Source organism: Bombina bombina, chromosome 1, assembly GCF_027579735.1.
Source record: "Bombina bombina isolate aBomBom1 chromosome 1, aBomBom1.pri, whole genome shotgun sequence".
NCBI classification, from domain to species: domain Eukaryota; kingdom Metazoa; phylum Chordata; class Amphibia; order Anura; family Bombinatoridae; genus Bombina; species Bombina bombina.
The window spans coordinates 803,234,778-803,256,915 of NC_069499.1; the positions used below are offsets into that span (position 1 = coordinate 803,234,778).

The 22,138-nt window shown below is 39.3% G+C and overlaps 1 protein-coding gene across 1 annotated transcript in view; it reads left to right on the forward strand.

Annotated features, from left to right (window-relative positions):
- Window positions 1–22,138, forward strand: part of TSPAN6 (tetraspanin 6) — a 53,597-nt gene that overhangs the window by 20,263 nt on the left and 11,196 nt on the right. Inside the window, exons 3-5 of the mRNA XM_053699376.1 lie at window positions 1,059–1,133; window positions 10,740–10,838; window positions 16,905–17,060. Of these exons, the coding sequence (XP_053555351.1) occupies window positions 1,059–1,133; window positions 10,740–10,838; window positions 16,905–17,060 (330 nt within the window). The remainder of the gene's footprint in view (window positions 1–1,058; window positions 1,134–10,739; window positions 10,839–16,904; window positions 17,061–22,138) is intronic.

Genomic DNA, 22,138 nt, shown 5'->3' on the forward strand with positions numbered 1-22,138 from the left:
GCCTTTTGAATAATAACGTTGGTGGTTTATGCACAGAACTTTATTATCACTTGTCCATTATATGCTTTATCTTTGGCGCTATTAGCTACTTTTGTTTGACTGATATGCCTCAGAGTATAAATGATTATAGACCCACTGTTCTATCATCTTTATATCATCATTTCTAAGCTTGTGTATTTCCTATTGATCTCATGGGAGAGACCGACATCTTGGTTGATGTTGATAATTTGACGTCTTATTATGCAAATGATACTCACTACAATATAAAAGTGGAGAGATGTCTTATTGTTACTATATGATATAGGCTAAATGTCACTATAAGTTTTGTATCCTCAGTATATGGTTTTATTGTAATAGCTAAATACTGCCCAGCATTGTGGGTTTTGTTAAACTAAAATGTTTTATAAATCAATGTATTGCTACGTTTAGATGCTACGCAAACCTACTTCTTAAAAAAATATTAAATTATTCATTGATATTTATTATTAATGCGTTCAAAGATGCAAACCACCTGGCATGTATTCCCCCTTCCTCCCAAATTCTTTAATATCCTTAGCTGATAACTATGACTTCCCAGTGAGTTTTGGTGAGCAATACAGCCATACTGTTCGGAGACTTCCCATCTGTTAATATATGTTCCCTGTCCTGTTTAGCCTAATGAAGTCCAGGACAAGGTATCGAGGAAGACTATTCAGTAGGCTATAACATGGCTGCAGGCAACAGTATTCGGCTCCGGATTTATTTGTGTAAAAGTACAATACACAAATATCTGGATTTTCACAGATATTTGTGTGTTCTACTTTTACACACAAAAATCTGTTGCCACAAAATTAGTTGAATGCTGCAGCCAGATTTGGAATTTGTTTCTGTAATGAATGGCGCATACAAGTATTTGTCTGTCTATGCCTACTATTCTGATATATGTATTGGCTCCATATTGGTATAGTGTATGCAGTCTCTAAAGGTTCACCAGTATTCACTACTAGCCATTAATGTACAATGATTTCAATACATTTTTAAAACCATACATTTTGCTCTCTCTCTAATCCCCTGCTTAGTATGCCATGTTCCTGTCCATCATTTTCCTGATCGAGTTGGTAGCTGCCATAGGGGGCTTGGTTTTCAGACATGAGGTGAGTTTATGGTCAGTTATTTAAATCTTCTTGAATATCTGTGTTATTGTATAGATCTTACGTTTATTTTTTACCCAAAAGGTTAAAGGATTACTTTCTGTTATAATTTTTAAGCTAAACAACTAACATATTAAAGTTAATAAACATTAATTAAAACCTACTGACCTATATTTTCTCCAAAACGAAGTTTCATAACGTTCTAAAGTTATATCTTTTATTTGCCGATGATGTCACGTTATCCTGCCCACTATTTTCAGCACTGCGTGTTCAAATTACTTAAACCAATAACTTTGTGTTTAAAGCGCCATTTTAAAACCTAGGTATTGTAAACGGATTGGTACAGAGCAAAGGATACCCACGGAGTTAGTTTGGAAAACAATTAAATTTGCAGACAAGATTTCTGATATACGGTAGAGATATGTTAATGAAATGCTATTGATAAAAAGCGTATTTGGGGTAGTTAGTTAGTAACAGGCATAGAAAATATTTACTTACAGTGGTCCTATAAGGGGGCATAAAACCAAAAATTATTATTTCATGATTCAGACAGAGAATACCTTTTCCTTCAACTGGCAGTGAGAGTCCACAATAACATTAAAGGGCAGTATACATCAATTTTAATTTAACTGCATGTAATAGACACTACTATAAATTAATCATTTGCACTGATACTGATATACAAATCCAATATAAAGCTTTTTAAAAACTTACTTAGAAGCTGCCAATTTAGCACTGTTGATGAGATTTGCCTGGGACACCCACTGAAAGGGGCTGTTAGCAGAACCTCCCCCCTCCCCTGCATATGAAAAGACCCTTTATACAAACAGAAGCAGTCTGAATTCTGTATACATCAGTATACATCTAAAACTTTGGGGCTTGGTTAGGAGTCTGAAAATCAGCAAAATATTATTTAAAAATAAGCAAAACTATAAATTTTTACAAAAACATATCCAGATGGGCTATATAAATGGAACATCTACAAAATATTTATGCAAAGAAAAATCTAGTGTATAATGTCCCTTTAATAAACTCTGAGAATAATTAATTGACAGGAGGAGGCAAAGACACCCCAAACAAGGCTATAAAAATCCCTCCCACTTCCCCTACCCTCCAGTAGTTCTTTGCCTCATATCATAGAGGGAGGCAGAGAGACTGTTGCACAATTTAGATGTGGTCAGAGCATTGAAATTATACCTTCACGCTATTGAGGAGTTTCGTCAATCTTCTTCCTTATTCATTACGTATCCCGGTAAGCGCAAGGGGCAAAAGGTTTTACATGGAAGAGGGGCAGGAGTCTCCTTTGAGAATCACAGCCCATTCTACACGTGCAGTATCTACTACTTGGGCCTTCAAAATGAGGCATCAGTTGAACAAATTTGCAAGGTTGCAACATTGTTTTTATTTACACACTTTCACAAAGTTCTGAAAGTTTGGTGTTTTTGCTTTGGCAGAAGCATCTTTTGGGAGAAGGATTTTGCAAGCGGCAGTGCCTGGCTCTTAGGACTGCCTCCCTTTTTATTCCTCTCGAACATTGGTGAACTCCACAGCTTGGGTATTGGATTCCCACAAGTTATGAATGTTATCGTGGACTTTCACTGCCAATTGAAGGAAAACTAAAATTATGCTTACCTGATCATTTAATTTCCTTAGATTACAATAACATTCATAACCTGTGTACTATTCCTGGCCACCAGTAGGAGGCAAAGACACCCCAAACAAGGCTATAAATATCCCTCCCATTCCCCCTACCCTCCAGTAGTTCAGCCGAGGATAAGGTAAAGTGAAGAGAGATACAAGGGGTACAGAGGTGCATAAAAAGACTGCCGCCACTACACATTTAACAATCAGTCAAGGTTGTGGACTCTCACTGCCAAGAGGGAAATGAAATTAAACAACTTTCCAATTTACCTCTATTATCTAATTTGTTTTAAACAATTTACCAATTTGCTTCTATTATCTAATTAGCTTAATTCTCTTAGTATGCTTTGTTGAAGCAGCAATGCACTACTGGGAGCCAGCGGAACCCATCGGGAGAGCCTATAACATCAGGCATATATCCAGAGCCACCAAGCAGCAGCTTCTGATCATACCTAGGTATCCTTTTTAACAAATGATACCAAGAGAATAAAACAAATTAGATAATAGAAGTAAATTGCAAAGTTGTTAAATATCACATGCTCTGTTTGAATCATTAAATAAAGAATTTGGGGTTAATGATGTCCCTTTAAACACACTCGACACTTGTAAAAAAACCCGTAATAAATAGAATGAGACAAGAAGTGTTATTTGTATTTATAACTTTCTCAGAGGAATAAGTTATTTAATTAACGTGATAGGATAGTAAAAATTATTCTAACACAATTTTAAATTAATTTAATTTTCAAATGTACTTTGTTGTCTTGTTATCATTTTGATGAAAAAGAATATGTACATATTCTACACTACTGGTAGCTAGCTGATTATTAGCTCCACACATTTGTTTCTTGACATTGGCTGACCAGATGTTTTTACTATGTATTTAATCTCTTTGCTAGGGTTCAACACTCAATTGTATACAAGCAATAGTAAAATAATAACTTGCTTTAACATTAGAAGATTTTTATTTTTACATTTTTATATCCCTTTAAATAATTGTTTTGTTTCCATCATTCTGATTTCTTGGTTTATCACTCATGTCAGAGAGGGTGTTAATTTGTGAGGTCATCATTTCCCTATCTGAGAGATCATAGCAATGTCCTGCCTAGGGGGATACCACTTACTTGGGTGTATGAGAGGAAGGGTGGTGAATTTATGTAAACACATGGCCAAGCTTAGAGAGACAGAAACAAGCTGGAGAGATGGAGATAAGTTTGGAAGAAAGAAAATCAGACGTAACAAAGCTGGGGAAACTAACAGGACAAAGAGGAAGCAGGAAGGCTTGGATCTTTATACAAAGCCTGTTCTAAGATTTTACATGTAGTTTAAACTACAAATGTTCTAAACACGCTTGTTTCAGAAGTTAGACTCTTACATCCTTGGAAATTGTTGAATATTTTAGAGAAAAAATATAGATTATTCTTTTTTTAATAACTCTATAATAACTCTATAATACTGTATGATTTAAAAGTATATTTCTGATTCAAAAGAGCTGATAGTGTATCATTGACCATAAATAGCCAAAAATGTATTAAAAAAAGAGGAAAAACTCAAAACTTTCCTTATCTAGTTGGGAATGTCCAGCATTTGCCATTCATAAGACAATTATGAATATTTGTGATAGCTTATTTAAAAAGATGGGGACTCGTCTTATTTGGGGCTTATTTACAGTTCTGATCCCCAGTGTAAAAGAAAAAAACAGAACAAAACTGAGAATAATAAAGCATTTTATAGGTTAAAGTTGTTGCTGACAATTTTGAGCCAACATTAGCTAATGCTTTTTCAAGGTTATTGCTGTTGCTATAATTAGCATTTGATAGTATTTTTGATTATAGACCCATTTCCTCTCATTTAAAGGGCCACACATGCCCTCATTTGAAATAAGGTTGCAACTAACCTTCAGTTTTTTTTATTTTTTTTATTTATTTATTCAAAGTACATACAACGGACATATATATCACAGAAAAGTATTGCAAATGTTTTCCAATGATATAGTTAACTTAATACATTAAAAGGTACAGGTATATTCACATCTGTGTTTGTCCTTACACATTTTTTTATTTTTTTTAAACGTACAAGCCAACAGATTGTCTTCCTAAAGTCTAGTCCCCATGGTGTCATTTTCTGATCATATGTTTTGTTTTAGGCACCTGGTTCTGAGTGGTGGGCGCTGCCTTCAAAGTTAAGCTGCCATTCCCCTCTCAATTAGGCATTTAAAGGGACAGTCTACACCAGAGTTTTTATTGTTTTAAAAGATAGATAATCCCTTTATTACTTATTTCCCAGTTTTGCATAACCAACACAGTTATAATAATATACTTTTAACCTCTGTGATTATCTTGAATCTAAGCCTCTGCAAACTGCCCCTTTTTTCAGTTCTTTTGACAGACTTGCAGTCTAGCCAATCAGTGCCTGCTCACAGATAACTTCTCGTGCACGAGCACAGTGTTATCTATATGAAATACGTGAACTAACGCCCTCCTAGTGGTGAAAAACTGTTAAAATGCAATCTGAAAGAGGTGGGCTTCAAGGTCTAAGAAATTAGCATATGAACCTCCTAGGTTAAGCTTTCAACTAAGAATACCAAGAGAACAAAGCAAAATTGGTGATAAAAGTAAATTGGAAAATTGTTTAAAATTACATGCTCTATCTGAATCATGAAAGTTTATTTTGGCCTAGACTGTCCCTTTAAGATGAAGTCTGTGTTTCTGATGGGGTATAATATCTGTGTCTGCTGAACTTTGTCTAGGGTGAGCAAATAAATCTCCCATTTGCTCATAAAGCGGTTTGTTCGTCTCTGAATGTTGCCTATAGTGTCTGCTGGTTCACAGAGCACTTGTTGGTGTGTTTCTCTTTTTAACGGAGTCAGGGTTGGGGCGTCTCCACTTAGATAATTTTTAAAGACCGTTTTCCTCGCTTGTAAGATAACGTTGTGTGAATAATGTATTTGTTTTGTTGAGGTTTTGACAGTTAAGAAATAAGGTTGTTTGTGGTGTAAATGAAGCTATAGGGATGCCTATAGTTTTCAACCAGTAATTTACCATTCCCCAAAATGTATGTAGTTTAGGACACGTCCATGTCATCTGGAGTAAGTCTGCTTTAGGTTTCGAACATTTTGGACATTTCCCCGTTGACTCTGCTTCCCAATTCTTGTATACTTTGGGTGTGATATATGCTGTTTGGATGAGTCTGGTTTGGGCCTCCCTAAGATCCATGGAAAGTGTGGCTCGCTGTACAAACTAACCTTCAGTTTTATAGTATTCACTTTTTTACTGGTACAAGATCCACAATATCAAGAGATGTCTCAAGCCTCATTATCCTTTTTGTTTGTGGGGGGTAAATTATGGGGACAGTGGGTAGGAGAGTGACGTCGCTACAGCCTGAAGGGGGTGTGTGCGCTGCTATCCAATTGCAGCCCCAAGAAATCGGCAAAAGAAAAGAGAAGCACTGTTGGCGTGGTGCCAGCTAAAAATGCGGATCAAGCCCAATCCAAATAGTAGAAGGTAGAGGGAAGCAGCACTCTTACTCCATGGTCCTTAAAATCCAAAAGGTTTATTTCAAAAAATGTTAAAACACGTAGAAAAGTGGACAAGCACAGCACAATACAAATGCAAGCTATACAGGTGGAGGGGGGGGAGCAAATCCTTGCTTGTCCACTTTTCTACGTGTTTTAACATTTTTTGAAATAAACCTTTTGGATTTTAAGGACCATGGAGTAAGAGTGCTGCTTCCCTCTACCTTCTTCCGGTAAATTATGGGGGCCTGGAATCCTAGTTAGGTCTTTGATTTTTATTACCTGCAAATTGGATGGACCTTGTGACCAGAGAGGGATATATATGAAGCAAGGGCTGCTGGGAATAGTATTAAAATTGACATAAAAATCTAAAGTAATGCTAGATTTAATGTTAGTAATGATTTAAAAAAAACTGCATATTTTCAGGTTATTATTATTATTATTATTATTATTATCGGTTATTTGTAGAGAGCCAACAGATTCCGCAGCGCAAGGGTAAAGTATATTGCAAAGTTTTTGTTACTATGCTGAACTAAACATGTTGCTATTTAAGCTTTATGATTGATTAGCAATATCTAGTAGTACCTATTTAAAGAAATAAGAGGAGGAAAACACAATCTTGATAATCCGCTGTTATGACGGAATCCTGTAGTTTTTGTAATCGGTTATTTTTTATATAAAGGTTAAATATTTCAGTTGCACAAACTACCTTCTGTTTATTTTCCTCCACCTACTGATCTTTGAGACTACTGTTCCAGTGGCTTATTTATTATGTCCTGTTTGTTATCTGTTGTAATAAAAGATAAGAACAAAACTCATCAGCAAAGAAAAGTGGGTGATGTGAGTGGAGGAAATGCATAATTAGCAGATGAACTATGATCTTATATTTTCGGACTTTTATTTAAAGGGGACAGTAAAGTCAAAATTCTAATTTCATGATTCATATAGAACAGTGTTTCCCAAACCCAGTCCTCGGGACCCTTACTCTGATGGGTGAGCTGATTGTTTTACCTGTGCTCTAGTTAAGATATAATGAATATCTGGCCTGAGTAAGGGTCCTTAGGACTGGGTTTGGGAAACACTGATATAGATTTAAGCAACTTTTTAAAACAACTTTCCAATTTACTTCTATTATCTCATTTGTTTTTTTCTCTTGGCATTCTTGTTTGAGGAGTATACCTAGGTAGGCTCAGGATCAGCAATGCACTACTGAGAGCTAACTGGTGATTTAGTGGCTGCACAATCATGCCTCTTGTCATTAGCTCACCAGATTTGTTCAGCTAGCTCATTGCTAATCCTACTCTTCAATAAAGGATACCAAAGAAAAAAGCTAAAAAAAAAATAATAAATTAAAAAATACAAGATTCCTTTCCATTGAAATATGGAACAGTCAGTTTAATATTTGTTTTTCAGGAGGGAGTGGCGTGGAGTTTTTGGGGTTAGTACTTTAAAATAATAATAAAGTTTAAAAATCTTTAAAAAAATCCTATTAATTCAGATCTAGGGGTGTGTTTTTTTTTTTTGTTTTTTTTTTGCTCTGTCTGATAGCACTTTACACATGCTCTGTCTGCCTTTTACATATTTCTGACATCACCCATTCAGCGCTACGGAATTTGGCAGCGCTATACAAATAAATGATAATAATAATTCAGTTTGCCAAGCGACATTTGCTACAGACGTCGTTGTAAAAAGCATACCTCCTATTGGCTTACAGCATGGCGTGTGGGATTACATGTAGGGTTGCCAATACCTGGATTTTATTACACACAAAAAAAATCCCAGTGTTTATATAGAATACGTGCAGGACATTAATTTTATTCTTTTTTGAGCACATTTAGTTCCTGATCGTCAATACACCTGTTTCCTTTTATCCTGTCAAACCAATTTTAGCTTTTAGGCACATTGGGGGACTATCATATGGCAGTCGGTGGTTGAGCCGACACAGAGGCTGCTTATTTACACGTAGTAGGCTTACTTGGAAGCCTCCTAGCCTGTTTATAGGGAACCGGCTGAGGAATGAACTTTCTGAGTCACTGTAACAAGAAGCAGCTGCAGGCAGCTGGCCGCCTCCCCCGTCACCTATGTCCTTCCCTGCTGCACTTCTAGAAAAGTCAAAGAGCCTGAGGAGTCTAAGCTTCATGCTGTGTGATTTAGCTGCTCTTCCGTGTGCTGAAGGCTGCATGACTGATGGTTTTTAATCAGCAAATAAATCCCCACAGCATGAAACTTTCTTAGTGTGTACTTGCTATGCAGCTACAGATCTCTGCAAAGGCTATTGCTAATTCCAGCTGGTGGTTTGAGTCCTTACTGGCTGCCTTGCCAAGATTTCCCATGATTGGCTTTAAACATGGGACAAATATGTAGAAAGGCACATGGAATTGTGAAACAGGTAATAAGGGAGGGGGCCATATGCATAATTTACACATATGTCCATCTCCCTTATTATCTATTTTATAATATGTATGTATGTATGTGTATATATATATATATATATATATATATATATATATATATATATATATATATATATATATATATATATATATATTTATTTTTTTTAATTTTTTTTCAATTCATGGGTGGATCAATTTGATGGGTGGGGCTTTTTCATGTGGTAGGGACTAGCCCGCCACTATCTTCAAAATTCACCAGCTGCCAGTGTGGTTGAGTAACTCTTCCCATTTTGCATTGAAAAAATAACTTTCACATTCTTCTGGTTTGGTAACACTGCTTAGTGGTAAATTTATCAAAGGGTGAGCCTGCAACTGATTTTTATGAAGCAGTGTTTTAAACCAATGCTTTCTAAACTCTCCTCGCCACCTCATAGATCGTGGATTAAAATCCCCCGAGACTGAAACATCTAGGGTGACTGAGAAGCCCTACTCTCGTGCAATTGGTTGACCGTTTCTTAAAAAAAAAAAAAAATTACTTTAAGGGGACAATGAAAACTTTGAGATTGTATTGTAAAAATTAAACTTTGCAATATACTTTTATAACTTGTTTGTTTTCCAGTAATTTTGAGTCTAAAAAATAAAGGGACATGTAGATTGGAAAGTTGTTTAAAAATGTATGTTCTCGTCCGCATTGATGAAATATACAAAATATCCCATTCTCCAAGTATCCTTACCCCCCAAAAAAAGAGGAAAGGAAAAAAGAAAAAGGGAAGAGACGGGGAGGGAGAAAAGAGAGCTATCCCTCTCAGCCATCACACATTTGCCCCTCCCACCTTACATAACCATCTCCCTTCCCCCCCTAATTTTCCATTAATTTAAACCCCCCTTTTTTTTCTCTCTCAAACCTTTATAATTCCCCTGTTCAATGAATAAAAGAATAAGGGCTCACAATATTGTTGTGCTGTTAATCAAGGTTTGATGAGATGCCTACGTTATTCATTATCCAAGTATTATGCCAATGTTTATGTTAAAACTATACAAACTAAGTAACAAGCTCCAGAATAATGAACAATCAAACATCAACATTATCATAAGATTTTGTACGGAACACTCAATATATATCTGAGGTCTAGATTAGAACAGCACAAATGATCTTGTATGTAAAACTGACATGTTTACCTTGCAATCTGTTTTCCGTGTAATGCTGTCTAATCTCATTCAATAAAGCTTGTTTAAAAAAATGTATGTTCTCTCTGAATGATACAAGAAAACAATGGGTTTTATATCCCTTTAAAGTTTTACAATTCTGAGAACTGCCACAAATCTGTGCCTAATGGTCTTCAGCAGAGATAAGATGATAAAAACTGTAAAACAATGGAGAGTTTGCTAGCAAAGGCATAGAAAAGCATATCTAATGGTTTTCAACAACATTAAAGTCTATGGCTATTTTTGCAGAAAAATCATTTGATATGTTTTTCTAAAGGATTATAATTGTCTTGTCTACTCCAGTAATACATACGGATTGGCTCCTATAATTAAGGTGAGTTAGTAGTGAGTGTAGTTTGGCAATTGCAGCAAACAAGGTGATAATGCATTCCAAACATTTTTAGACTCACTCTGTATGTTAGTTTATTGCTAGACTTGCTAGACTGCAGAAAAGTCTTGTAATTATAAAGTGTTTACTGTCCTGTTAACAAAAATAAGTAACTGTGAGGAAATGGTGTTCTCTCTACACATTAAAATAAAGAAAATCTAACCTTTTTGTTTCATGTGCATTTCCTTGATACAGCACAGATATATTCAAACGTGTTGCTACAATTAGTGCTATATCTCACATACCAAATTTAATCTTTATACTGTACTGTGTTTTCCTCTTAAAGTAACAAATACTATGTTGTTGCAAATAAGTGTGCAGTGAAATCTTAGAAGACGTTGCCACTGGCTTCTATTCATTACTCATATAAATATCTATCAGTAGTATTAAATATAAGTAATACGCAACTTGTATTTCATGTTTCCAAGTAGTAAGTTTAGCATATACATGACTGACTCTTTATCTTCCAGATTAGAAACAGTTTTGAAAATAACTACATGCAGGCTCTGAAACAGTACAACTCTACAGGAGAGCCAAGGAGTCAAGCAGTGGACACCATTCAGAGAACTGTGAGTAGCAAGGAAATGGACTCAATGGAGGAGATTCAGTAAACTATAGATGGACTGGTAAAGTGTTAATAAGAGGCAAAGTCTGTATTTTGTTAGTGTTGTATTTAAAGAGAGGTCTCGCCAACATATATATGTTTAGGCATATAGTAATGCAACAATATAGGCTTGGATTTCTACTTATTCAGGTTATACTCCCTAACTTTGTTGGAAGTTACAAGACTGAGTTTCTGAAGACTCTCCCCTTTCATATTAGGCATCTTGTGCCCATCTAAGCTTCCTTCTTCTGCACCTCTAGCAATGAGGAAGGTTCTTCTGGTGCTGAATATCTGGTCCCTCCTTATTCTCCCACTAGAAACCGAGAAAAGTGCCTTTGCTAGCAGATGACGTTTCCATTATTTTCATGGGGAGGAATGTGGTTGAAAATCTAAATATTTCCCGCTAGATAATATAATTTTACTAGCCTTACCGACCCAAGGAAATGGTTTCCCAGTATTTGTTGGATATCTAGCTAAATATTTTTTTTTATGCTTGTTACATATGTATACAATATTTCAAAAGTGAATTCTTGTTTTAATGTAAGGCATAACTTAAAGGCAATTGTCAGTTTTTTTGGGTTTTTGTAAATGAAATGTAGCTGCTATATACATATACATCCATACATAAGATGTAGGCGGAAGGCAGGGTATTTGAATTTCATATCTATATTAAAAAGTAACTTATAACGTATCTTCATTACAACTGATGAATGAAACTCCATTTAAGATATCATTGACATTCCGGATCTGATTTTATAAAGGAGAGAGTTTACTATCACTTTAATGCAAAATAAATATACTTTCTTCTACTAGATACGACGAGTCCACAGATTCATCCTTACTTGTGGGATATTATCTACCTGCTAACAGGAAGTGGCAAAGAGCACCACAGCAGAGCTGTATATATAGCTCCTCCTTTCTCTCCACCCCAGTCATTCTCTTTGCCTATACTAAGTAATAGGAAGAGGTAAAGTGAAAGAGGTGTTAAATGATAGTTTTTATTTTCTTAAAGCAAGATTTTTTTTATTTTAAATGGTACCGGCGATTACTATTTTTCCTCAGGCAGCAGATGGAAGAAGATTTCTGCCTGGAGGTTGATGATCTTAGCACTAAGATAATAATTTTCGTTCCTTTCAAAACTTTAAAGGTGGCCCCTCTACACCCTCTTCCGCTACAAAGCAGGAAGGGAATTTTGCACAATCCAAGTCAGTCTGGAGACCTAACAAGGCCTGGAATAAAGGTAAACAAGTTAAGAAGCACGCTTCTGCTACCAAGACAGCATGAAGGGGCAGCCCCCGATCCGGGAACGGATTTAGTATGGGGCAGACTTTCTCTCTTCGCTCAGGCTTGGGCAAGGGATGTTCAGGATCCCTGGGTATTAGAAATTGTGACCCAGGGGTATCAGCTGGAATTTCTCCCAAGAGGGAGATTTCATCTTTCACGTTTGTCTGTAGACCAGACAAAAAGAGAGGCATTCTTACGCTGTGTAAAAGACCTCTATACCATGGGGGTAATTTGTCCAGTTCCAAAACTAGAACAAGGACAGGGGTTTTACTCAAATCTGTTTGTGGTTTCCAAAAAAGAGGGAACGTTCAGACCGATTTTAGATCTAAAGTGCCTAAACAGATTACTCAGAGTCCCATCGTTCAAGATAGAGACTATACGAACAATTTTACCTATGATCCACTGTGGACCTGAAGGATGCATATCTTCACATTCCTATCCACAAGGATCATCATCAGTTTCTAAGGTTCGCCTTCCTGGACTAACACTATCAGTTTGTGGCCCTTCCCTTCGGGTTGGCCACAGCTCCCAGAATCTTCACAAAGGTGCTAGGGTCCTTTCTGGCGGTTCTCAGGCCGCGGGGCATAGCAGTGCCCTATCTGGACGATATTTTGATTCAGGCGTCAACTTATCATCTGACCAAATCTCACACGGACATAGTGTTGGCATTTCTAAGAACTCACGGTTGGAAAGTGTATATAGAAAAGAGTTCACTAGTTCCACTAACAAGAGTTCCATTCTTGGGAACTCTCATAGACTCGGTAGACATGAAAATATTTCTGACGGAGGTCAGAAAATCAAAGATTCTAAATACTTGCTGAGCGCTTCAGTCCATCCCTTGGCCAGTGTATGGAAGTCATAGGATTAATGTAGCGGAAATGGATATCGTTCCATTTGCACGCTTTCATCTTAGACCTCTGCAGCTGTGCATGCTCAGGCAGTGGAATGGGGATTATGCAAATTTATCTCCTCAGATAAATCTGGATCAAGAGACCAGAGACTCTCTTCTTTGGTGGTTGTCACAGGATCATCTGTCCCAGGGACTGTGCTTCCGCAGACCAGCATGGGTTGTAGTGACGATGGACGCCAGCCTCTTGGACTGGGGTGCAGTCTGGAATTCCCTGATGGCTCAGGGTGTTTGGACTCAGGAGGAGTCTCTTCTACCAATCAGTATTCTGGAACTGAGAGCAATATTCAACGTGCTTCAGGCGTGGCCTCAGTTGGCCTTTCCAAAATTCATAAGATTCCAGTCGGACAATATCACGACTGTAGCATACATCAATCATCAGGGGGGAACAAAGAGTTCTCTAGCGATGATAGAGGTTTCAAAGATAATCCGATGGGCAGAGTCTCACTCTTGCCATCTAACAGCTATCTATATCCCAGGAGTAGAGAACTGGGAAGCGGATTTTCTAAGTCGTCAGACTTTTTTCATCCGGGGGAGTGGGAACTTCATCCGGAGGTGTTTGCATCATTGATTCGTCAATGGAGCACAACGGAATTGGATCTGATGGCATCTCGTCAGAATGCCAAACTTCCTCGTTACGGGTCCAGGTCAAGGGATCCCCAAGCTGTACTGATAGATGCTCTAGCAGTACCTTGGTCATTCAACCTGGCTTCTGTGTTTCCACCATTTCTTCTCCTGCCCGTGTGATTGCAAGAATCAAACAGGAGAGAGCTTCAGTAATCCGAATAGCGCCTGCATGGCCATAGAGTTTGAATTTAGTTCTCAATGTTCTTCAAGGGGTTCCGTTTGTAGCCATGCATTCCATAGATATTAAGCTTTTATCTTGGAAAGTTTTGTTTTTAGTTGCTATCTCTTCTGTTCGTAGCGTTTCTGAGCTTTCTGCGTTACAATGTGATTCGCCTCCTCTTATATTCCATTCTGGTAAGGTGGTTTTGCGTACTAAACCTGGATTCCTTCCTAAAGTTGTTTCAAAAAAGAATATTAATTAGGAAATTGTTGTTCCTTCCTTGTGTCCTAATCCTTCTTCTAAGAAGGAGCATCTGTTACATAACTTGGATGTGGTTCGGGCCTTGAAGTTTTACTTACAAGCGACCAAGGATTTCCGTCAAACATCTTCTTTATTTGTTGTTTATTCTGGAAGACGTAGGGGTCAAAAAGCTACAGCTACCTCTTTCTTTTTGGCTGAAAAGCATCATCCGTCTGGCATACGAGACTGCTGGACAGCAGCCTCCTGAAAAGGTTACGGCTCATTCTACTAGAGCTGTGGCTTCCACATGGGCTTTTAAAAACGATGCTTCTGTTGAACAGATTTGTAAGGCTGCGACTTAGTCCTCCCTTCATACTTTTTCCAAATTTGATACTTTTGCTTCTTCGGAGGCTATTTTTGGGAGAAAAGTTCTTCAAGCAGTGGTGCCTTCCGTTTAGGTATCTGTCTTGTCCCTCCTGTTCATCCGTGTCCTGTTGCTTTGGTATTGTATCCCACAAGTAAGGATGAATCCGTGGACTCGTCGTATCTAGTAGAAGAAAAGGAAATTTATGCTTACCTGATAAATTGATTTGATTTCTTCTATGATATGACGAGTCCACGGCCCTCCCTGTCATTTTAGACAAATTATATTTGGTTTTTCAAAACTTCAGTCACCTCTGCACCTTTTTAGCTTTTCTTTTCTCTTCCTATACCTTCGGTCGAATGACTGGGGGTGGAGAGAAGGGAGGAGCTATATATACAGCTCTGCTGTGGTGCTCTTTGCCACTTCCTGTTAGCAGGAGGATAATATCCCACAAGTAAGGATGAATGCGTGGACTCGTCGTGTCGTAGAAGAAATCAATTTATCAGGTAAGCATAAATTTCCTTTAATTTACAATGAAATTTTTTATGGAACATGGACTATCTTATAAGTCAGACTGAGATATATATATATATATATATATATATATATATATATATATATCTCTCAAAAAACAAGAAGCACTCCAGAAGACTTTCAAATAATGTCACCTTTAATTAGTGAATGTTTTCGGGCAATAAACTACCCGTCCTCAAACTTACAAGGTTAACAAAACTTACCACCCAGCTGTGTTATGTACCGCCACCAGAGAAAAGTGCGCCACGCTCTCCGCGGTTGATGCGCCGCCCCTGACGAGTGACGTCATCGCCCGCGGCAACGTGAGAAGACTAAAAAGGGCAAAACAGAACAACAGGCAAATATTATCTAGAATATTATGCAGGCATATAATAAGCCCTAAATATAAATGCAACGCCTATAAGCTAAGCATATCAAATAAGTATTACTGGCTAGAGCAGGGAAAGATTATATAACAAAAACTAAATGTACGGTTGTCATAGCAACCGGAAGCAATCAACGCCATATCTGGCAAGTCATAAATTTGATATGCTTAGCTTATAGGCGTTGCATTTATATTTAGGGCTTATTATATGCCTGCATAATATTCTAGATAATATTTGCCTGTTGTTCTGTTTTGCCCTTTTTAGTCTTCTCACGTTGCCGCGGGCGATGACGTCACTCGTCAGGGGCGGCGCATCAACCGCGGAGAGCGTGGCGCACTTTTCTCTGGTGGCGGTACATAACACAGCTGGGAGGTAAGTTTTGTTAACCTTGTAAGTTTGAGGACGGGTAGTTTATTGCCCGAAAACGTTCACTAATTAAAGGTGACATTATTTGAAAGTCTTCTGGAGTGCTTCTTGTTTTTTGATATATCCTATTTTTGCTAGCACCCGAAGCGGCTGACTGTTTGAATCTGGAGTGCACTTTGCTTATATATATATATATCCTAAAGCCCGTTCACACTGGCCAATTTTTGCAGTACAGCAGTCCCACCCCTTGCGCGCTCTCTCTCTCCCCCTCTCTTTTGCTCTCTCTCTCCCCCTCTCTTTTGCTCTCTCTCTCCCCCTCTCTCTTGCTCTCTCTCTCCCCCTCTCTTTTGCTCTCTCTCTCCCCCTCTCTTTTGCTCTCTCTCTCCCCCTCTCTTTTGCTATTTCTCCCCCCTCTTTTGCGCTCTCTCCCCCCCTTCTCTCTTCCCCCCCTCTCTTTGGCTCTCTCTTCCCCCCCCTCTCTTTGGCTCTCTCTCTTCCCCTCTCTTTTGCTCTCTCCCCCTCTCTTTTGCGCTCTCATCCCTCTCTCCCCATTCCTTTCTTTTGCGCTGTCTCTCTCTCTCTCTCTCCCCATCCCTCTCTTTTGCGCTCTCTCTCTACCCCTCTCTTTTGCGCTCTCCCCACCCCTCTCTTTTGCGCTCTCTCTCTCCCCACCCCTCTCTTTTGCTCTGTCTCTCTCCGCACCCCTCTCTTTTGCTCTGTCTCTCCCCTCTCTTTTAAGCTCTCTCCCTCTCTCTCTCCCACCCCTCTCTTTTAAGCTCTCTCTCTCTCTCTCCCACCCCTCTCTTTTGCTCTCTCTCTCTCTCTCTCTCTCTCTCTCTCTCTCTCTCTCTCTCACACCTCTCTTGTTCTGTCTCTCTCTCTCTCACACCTCTTTTGTTCTGTCTCTCTCTCTGTCTCTCTCTCCCACCTCTCTTTCTATCTCTCTCCCCTTCTCTTTCTATCTCTCTCCCGCGCGCGGCCACGCCCCCCACAACGGCAGATCTGAGTTGATCCTAAAGGCCAGGTATGTTTGTCCTCGCGCAGTCTCTACTGCGCATGATTGCATCTGACAAACATACCTGGCCATTTATTATATAGGATATATAAATGTTTTAATAAAAATAACCATTACTTAGATTTACCACATACATCATAAGCAACTGTTTGTGTTTTGTATTATGCAGCTGCAATGCTGTGGGGTGAAATCCTATACTGACTGGGGAAACACATCCTACTACAAGACAAGTGGAATTCCCCAAAGCTGCTGCAGTGTACCAAATAACTGTACAGATGCAGACATGAAGGACCTGGTTAAAGCAAAAAGCAAAGTTTTCCCACAGGTAGGTTACAAGTGAGCATTGCTCTGACCCTGCAAGTATGTGGTTGATATTTGTTGGAACAATTTACTTATATGTATTTTTTTTTTTTAACTTTACAACACGTCATCAAGTGACAGTCTTTTCTCTTGTAAGGTGTATCCAGTCCAGGGATCATCCATTACTTGTGGGATATTCTCATTCCCAACAGGAAGTTGCAAGAGGACACCCACAGCAGAGCTGTAATATAGCTCCTCCCCTAACTGTCATAGCCAGTCATTCTCTTGCAACTCTCAACAAGCAAGGACGTTGTAGGAGAGAGTGGTTAAATATAGCTAGTTTATTTTCTTCAATCAAAAGTTTGTTATTTTTAAATAGTACCGGAGTTGTGCTATTTTATCTCAGGCAGTAAATAGAAGAAGAATCTGCCTGAGGTTTCTATGATCTTAGCAGGTTGTAACTAAGATCCATTGCTGTTCTCACATATGTCTGAGGGGATTACACAGATGAGGTAAAACTTCAGCGAGAGAATGGCGTGCAGTTTATTCTGCTATCAGGTATGTGCAGTTATAATTTTTTCTAGAGATGGAAAACACTAGAAAATGCTGCTGATACCGGATTAATGTAAGTTAAGCCTGAATACAGTGATTTAATAATGACTGGTATCATGCTTACTCCCAGGGGTAATACCCTTATGATATTGCAATATAAAACGTTTGCTGGCATGTTTAATCGTTTTTATATATACTTTGGTGATAAAACTTTATTGGGGCCTAGTTTTTTCCACATGGCTGGCTTAAATTTTGACTAGAAACAATTTCCACTGTTGTAGTATAAAAGTTACAGTTGGTGCAGTTAAAATTACAAACTGTGACATCCAGCTTCCCTCAAAGGCCCTCTGAATGCTATAGGACATCTCTGAAGGGCCCAAAGGCTTTCCAAAGTCGTTTATTGGGGAAGGTAGGGCCACAGCTTGCTGTGGCAGTTGGTTGTGACTGTTAAAAAACGTCTATTTCGTTTTTTGATCCGTTTTTTTGAACTAAGGGGTTAATCATCCATTTGCAAGTGGGTGCAATGCTCTGTTAGCTTATTACATACACTGTAAAAATTTCGTTTGATTTACTGCATTTTTTCACTGTTTTTCAAATTCTGACAAAATTTGTTTCTCTTAAAGGCACAGTACTGTTTTTTATATTTGCTTGTTAACTTGATTTAAAGTGTTTTCCAAGCTTGCTAGTCTCATTGCTATTCTGTATAAACATGTCTGACATAGAGGAAACTCCTTGTTTATTATGTTTAAAAGCCATGGTGGAACCCCCTCTTAGAATGTGTACCAAATGTACTGATTTCATTTTATGCAATAAAGATCATTTTCTGTCTTTAAAAAATTTATCACCAGAGGAATCTGACGAGGGGGAAGTTATGCCGACTAACTTTCCCCATGTGTCAGACCCTTTGACTCCCGCTTAAGGGGCGCCAAATACATCTAGGGCGCCCATAGCGTTTACTTTACAAGAAATGGCGGCAGTCATGGATAATACACTGTCAGCGGTATTAGCCAGACTACCTGAATTTAGAGGTAAGCGAGATAGCTCTGGGGTGAGACAAAATGCAGAGCATACTGACGCTTTAAGAACCATGTCTGATACTGACTCACAATATGCAGAAGCTGAGGAAAGAGAGCTTCAGTCAGTGGGTGATGTTAATGACTCAGGAAAGATACCTGATTCTAATATTTTACATTTAAATTTAAGCTTGAACACCTCCGCGTGTTGCTTAGGGAGGTTTTAGCTGCTCTGAATGACTGTGATACCATTGCAGTGCCAGAGAAATTGTGTAGACTGGATAAATACTTTGCAGTGCCGGTGTGTACTGATGTTTTTCCAAATACCTAAAAGGTTTACAGAAATTATTAATAAGGAATGGGATAGACCAGGTGTGCCGTTCTCTTCCCCTCCTATTTTTAGAAAAATGTTTGCAATAGACGCCACCACACGGGACTTATGGCAGACAGTCCCTAAGGTGGAGGGAGCAGTTTCTACTCTAGTAAAGCATACTACTATCCCTGTCGATGACAGTTGTGCTTTTTTTTTAGATCCAATGGATAAAAAATTAGAGGTTTATTCAACAAGGTTTTATCCTACAGCCCCTTGCATGCATTGCCCCTGTTACTGCTGCTGCGGCGTACTGGTTTGAGTCTCTGGAAGAGGCTTTACAGGTAGCGACTCCATTGGATGACATACTTGGCAAACTTAGAGCACTTAAGCTAGCCAATTCTTTTATTCTGATGCCATTGTTCATTTGACTAAACTAACGGCTAAGAATTCTGGTTTTGCTATACAGGCGCGCAGAGCGCTATGGCTTAGATCATGGTCAGCTGACGTGACTTCAAAATCTAAGCTACTTAACATTCCCTTCGAGGGGCAGACCCTATTCGGGCCTGGTTGAAGGAGATTATTGCTGATATCACTGGAGGAAAAGGTCATGCCCTTCCTCAGGACAGGTCCAAATCTAGGGCCAAACAGTCTAATTTTCGTGCCTTTCAAAACTTCAAGGCAGGTGCGGCATCAACTTCCTCTAATAATAAATAAGAGGGAACTTTTGCTCAATCCAAGACGGTCTGGAGACCAAACCTGACCTGGAAAAAAGGTAAGCAGGTAAAAAAGCCTGCTGCTGCCTCTAAGACAGCATGAAGGAACGGCCCCCTATCCGGGAACGGATCTAGTAGGGGGCAGACTTTCACTCTTTGCCCAGGCGTGGGCAAGAGATGTTCAGGATCCCTGGGTGTTGGAAATTATATCCCAGGGATATCTTCTGGACTTCAAAGCTTCCCCCCCAAAAGGGAAATTTCACCTTTCACAATTATCTGCACACCAGATAAAGAGAGAGGCATTCTTACACTGTGTACGAGACCTCCTAGTTATGGGAGTGATCCATCCAGTTCCAAAGGAGGAACAGGGACAGGGTTTTTACTCAAATCTGTTTGTGGTTCCCAAAAAAGAGGGAACCTTCAGACCAATTTTGGATCTAAAGATCTTAAACAAATTCCTCAAAGTTCCGTCGTTCAAGATGGAAACTATTCGTACCATCCTACCACTGATCCAGGAGGGTCAATATATGACTACAGTGGATCTAAAGGATGCTTATCTTCACATTCCGATACACAAAGATCATCATCGGTTTCTCAGGTTTGCCTTTCAAGACAGGCATTACCAGTTGTAGCTCTTCCCTTGGGATTAGCTACAGCCCCAAGAATCTTTACAAAGGTTCTAGGGTCGCTTATGGCGGTCCTAAGGCCGCGGGGCATAGCAGTAGCCCCTTTATTTAGACGACATCCTGATACAGGCGTCAAACTTCCAAATTGACAAGTCTCATACGGACGTAGTACTGGCATTTCTGTGGTCGCATTGGTGGAAAGTGAACGAGGAAAAGAGTTCTCTATCCCCACTCAATGGACATAGTGCCGTTTGCACGCTTACATCTCAGACTGCTGCAACTATGCATGCTCAGTCAGTGGAACGGGGATTACACAGATTTGTCCCCTCAACTGAATCTGGACCAAGAGACCAGGGATTCTCTTCTCTGGTGGCTATCTCGGGTCCATCTGTCCAAAGGTATGACCTTTCGCAGGCCAGATTGGACAATTGTTATGACAGATGCCAGCCTTCTAGGTTGGGGTGCAGTCTGGAACTCTCTGAAGGCTCAGGGATCGTGGACTCAGGAGGAGTCTCTCCTTCCATTAAATATTCTGGAACTAAGAGCGATATTCAAGGCTCTTCAGGCTTGGCCTCAGTTAGCAACTCTGAGGTACATCAGATTTCAGTCGGACAACATCAAGACTGTAGCTTACATCAACCATCAAGGGGGAACGAGAAGTTCCCTAGAGATGTTAGAAGTTTCAAAAATAATTCGCTGGGCAGAGATTCACTCTTGCCACCTATCAGCTATCCATATCCCAGGTCTAGAGCACTGGGAGGCGGATTTTCTAAGTCGTCAGACTTTTCATCCGGGAGAGTGGGAACTCCATCCGGAGGTATTTGCACAACTGATTCATTGTTGGGGCAAACCAGAACTGGATCACATGGCGTCTCGCCAGAACGCCAAGCTTCCGTGTTACGGATCCAGGTCCAGGGATCCCAAGGCGACACTGATAGATGCTCTAGCAGCGCCCTGGTCTTTCAACCTGGCTTATGTGTTTCCACCGTTTCCTCTGCTCCCTCGACTGATTGCCAAGATCAAACAGGAGAGAGCATCAGTGATTCTGATAGCACCTGCGTGGCCACGCAGGACCTGGTATGCAGATCTAGTGGACATGTCATCCTTTCCACCATGGTCTCTGCCTCTGAAACAGGACCTTCTACTTCAGGGTCCTTTCAACCATCCAAATCTAATTTCTCTGAGGCTGACTGCCTGGAGATTGAACGCTTGATTTTATCAAAGCGTGGCTTCTCCGAGTCAGTTATTGATACCTTAAGACAGGCACGAAAGCCTGTCACCAGGAAAATTTACCATAAGTTATGGCGTAGATATATTTATTGGTGTGAATCCAAGGGTTACTCATGGAGTAAGGTCAGGATTGCTAGGATATTATCTTTTCTCCAAGAAGGTTTGGAAAAAGGATTGTCAGCTAGTTAAGCGTCTGGCAGATGTTCCAGACGTTCAGGCATTTTGTCAGGCTTTAGTTAGAATCAAGCCTGTGTTTAAACCTGTTGCTCCACCATGGAGCTTAAACTTGGTTCTTAAGGTTCTTCAAGGAGTTCCGTTTGAACCTCTTCATTCCATAGATATCAAGCTTTTATCTTGGAAAGTTCTTTTTTGGTAGCTATTTCCTTGGCTCGTAGAGTCTCTGAGCTATCTGCCTTACAATGTGATTCTCCTTATCTGATTTTTCATACGGATAAGGTAGTCCTGCGTACCAAACCTGGGTTCTTACCTAAGGTGGTATCTAACAAGAATATCAATCAAGAGATTGTTGTTCCATCCTTGTGTTACAAAATCTGGACGTGGTCCGTGCTTTAAAGTTTTACTTACAAGCTACTAAAGATTTTCGTCAAACATCTGCTTTGTTTGTTGTCTACTCTGGACAGAGGAGAGGTCAAAAG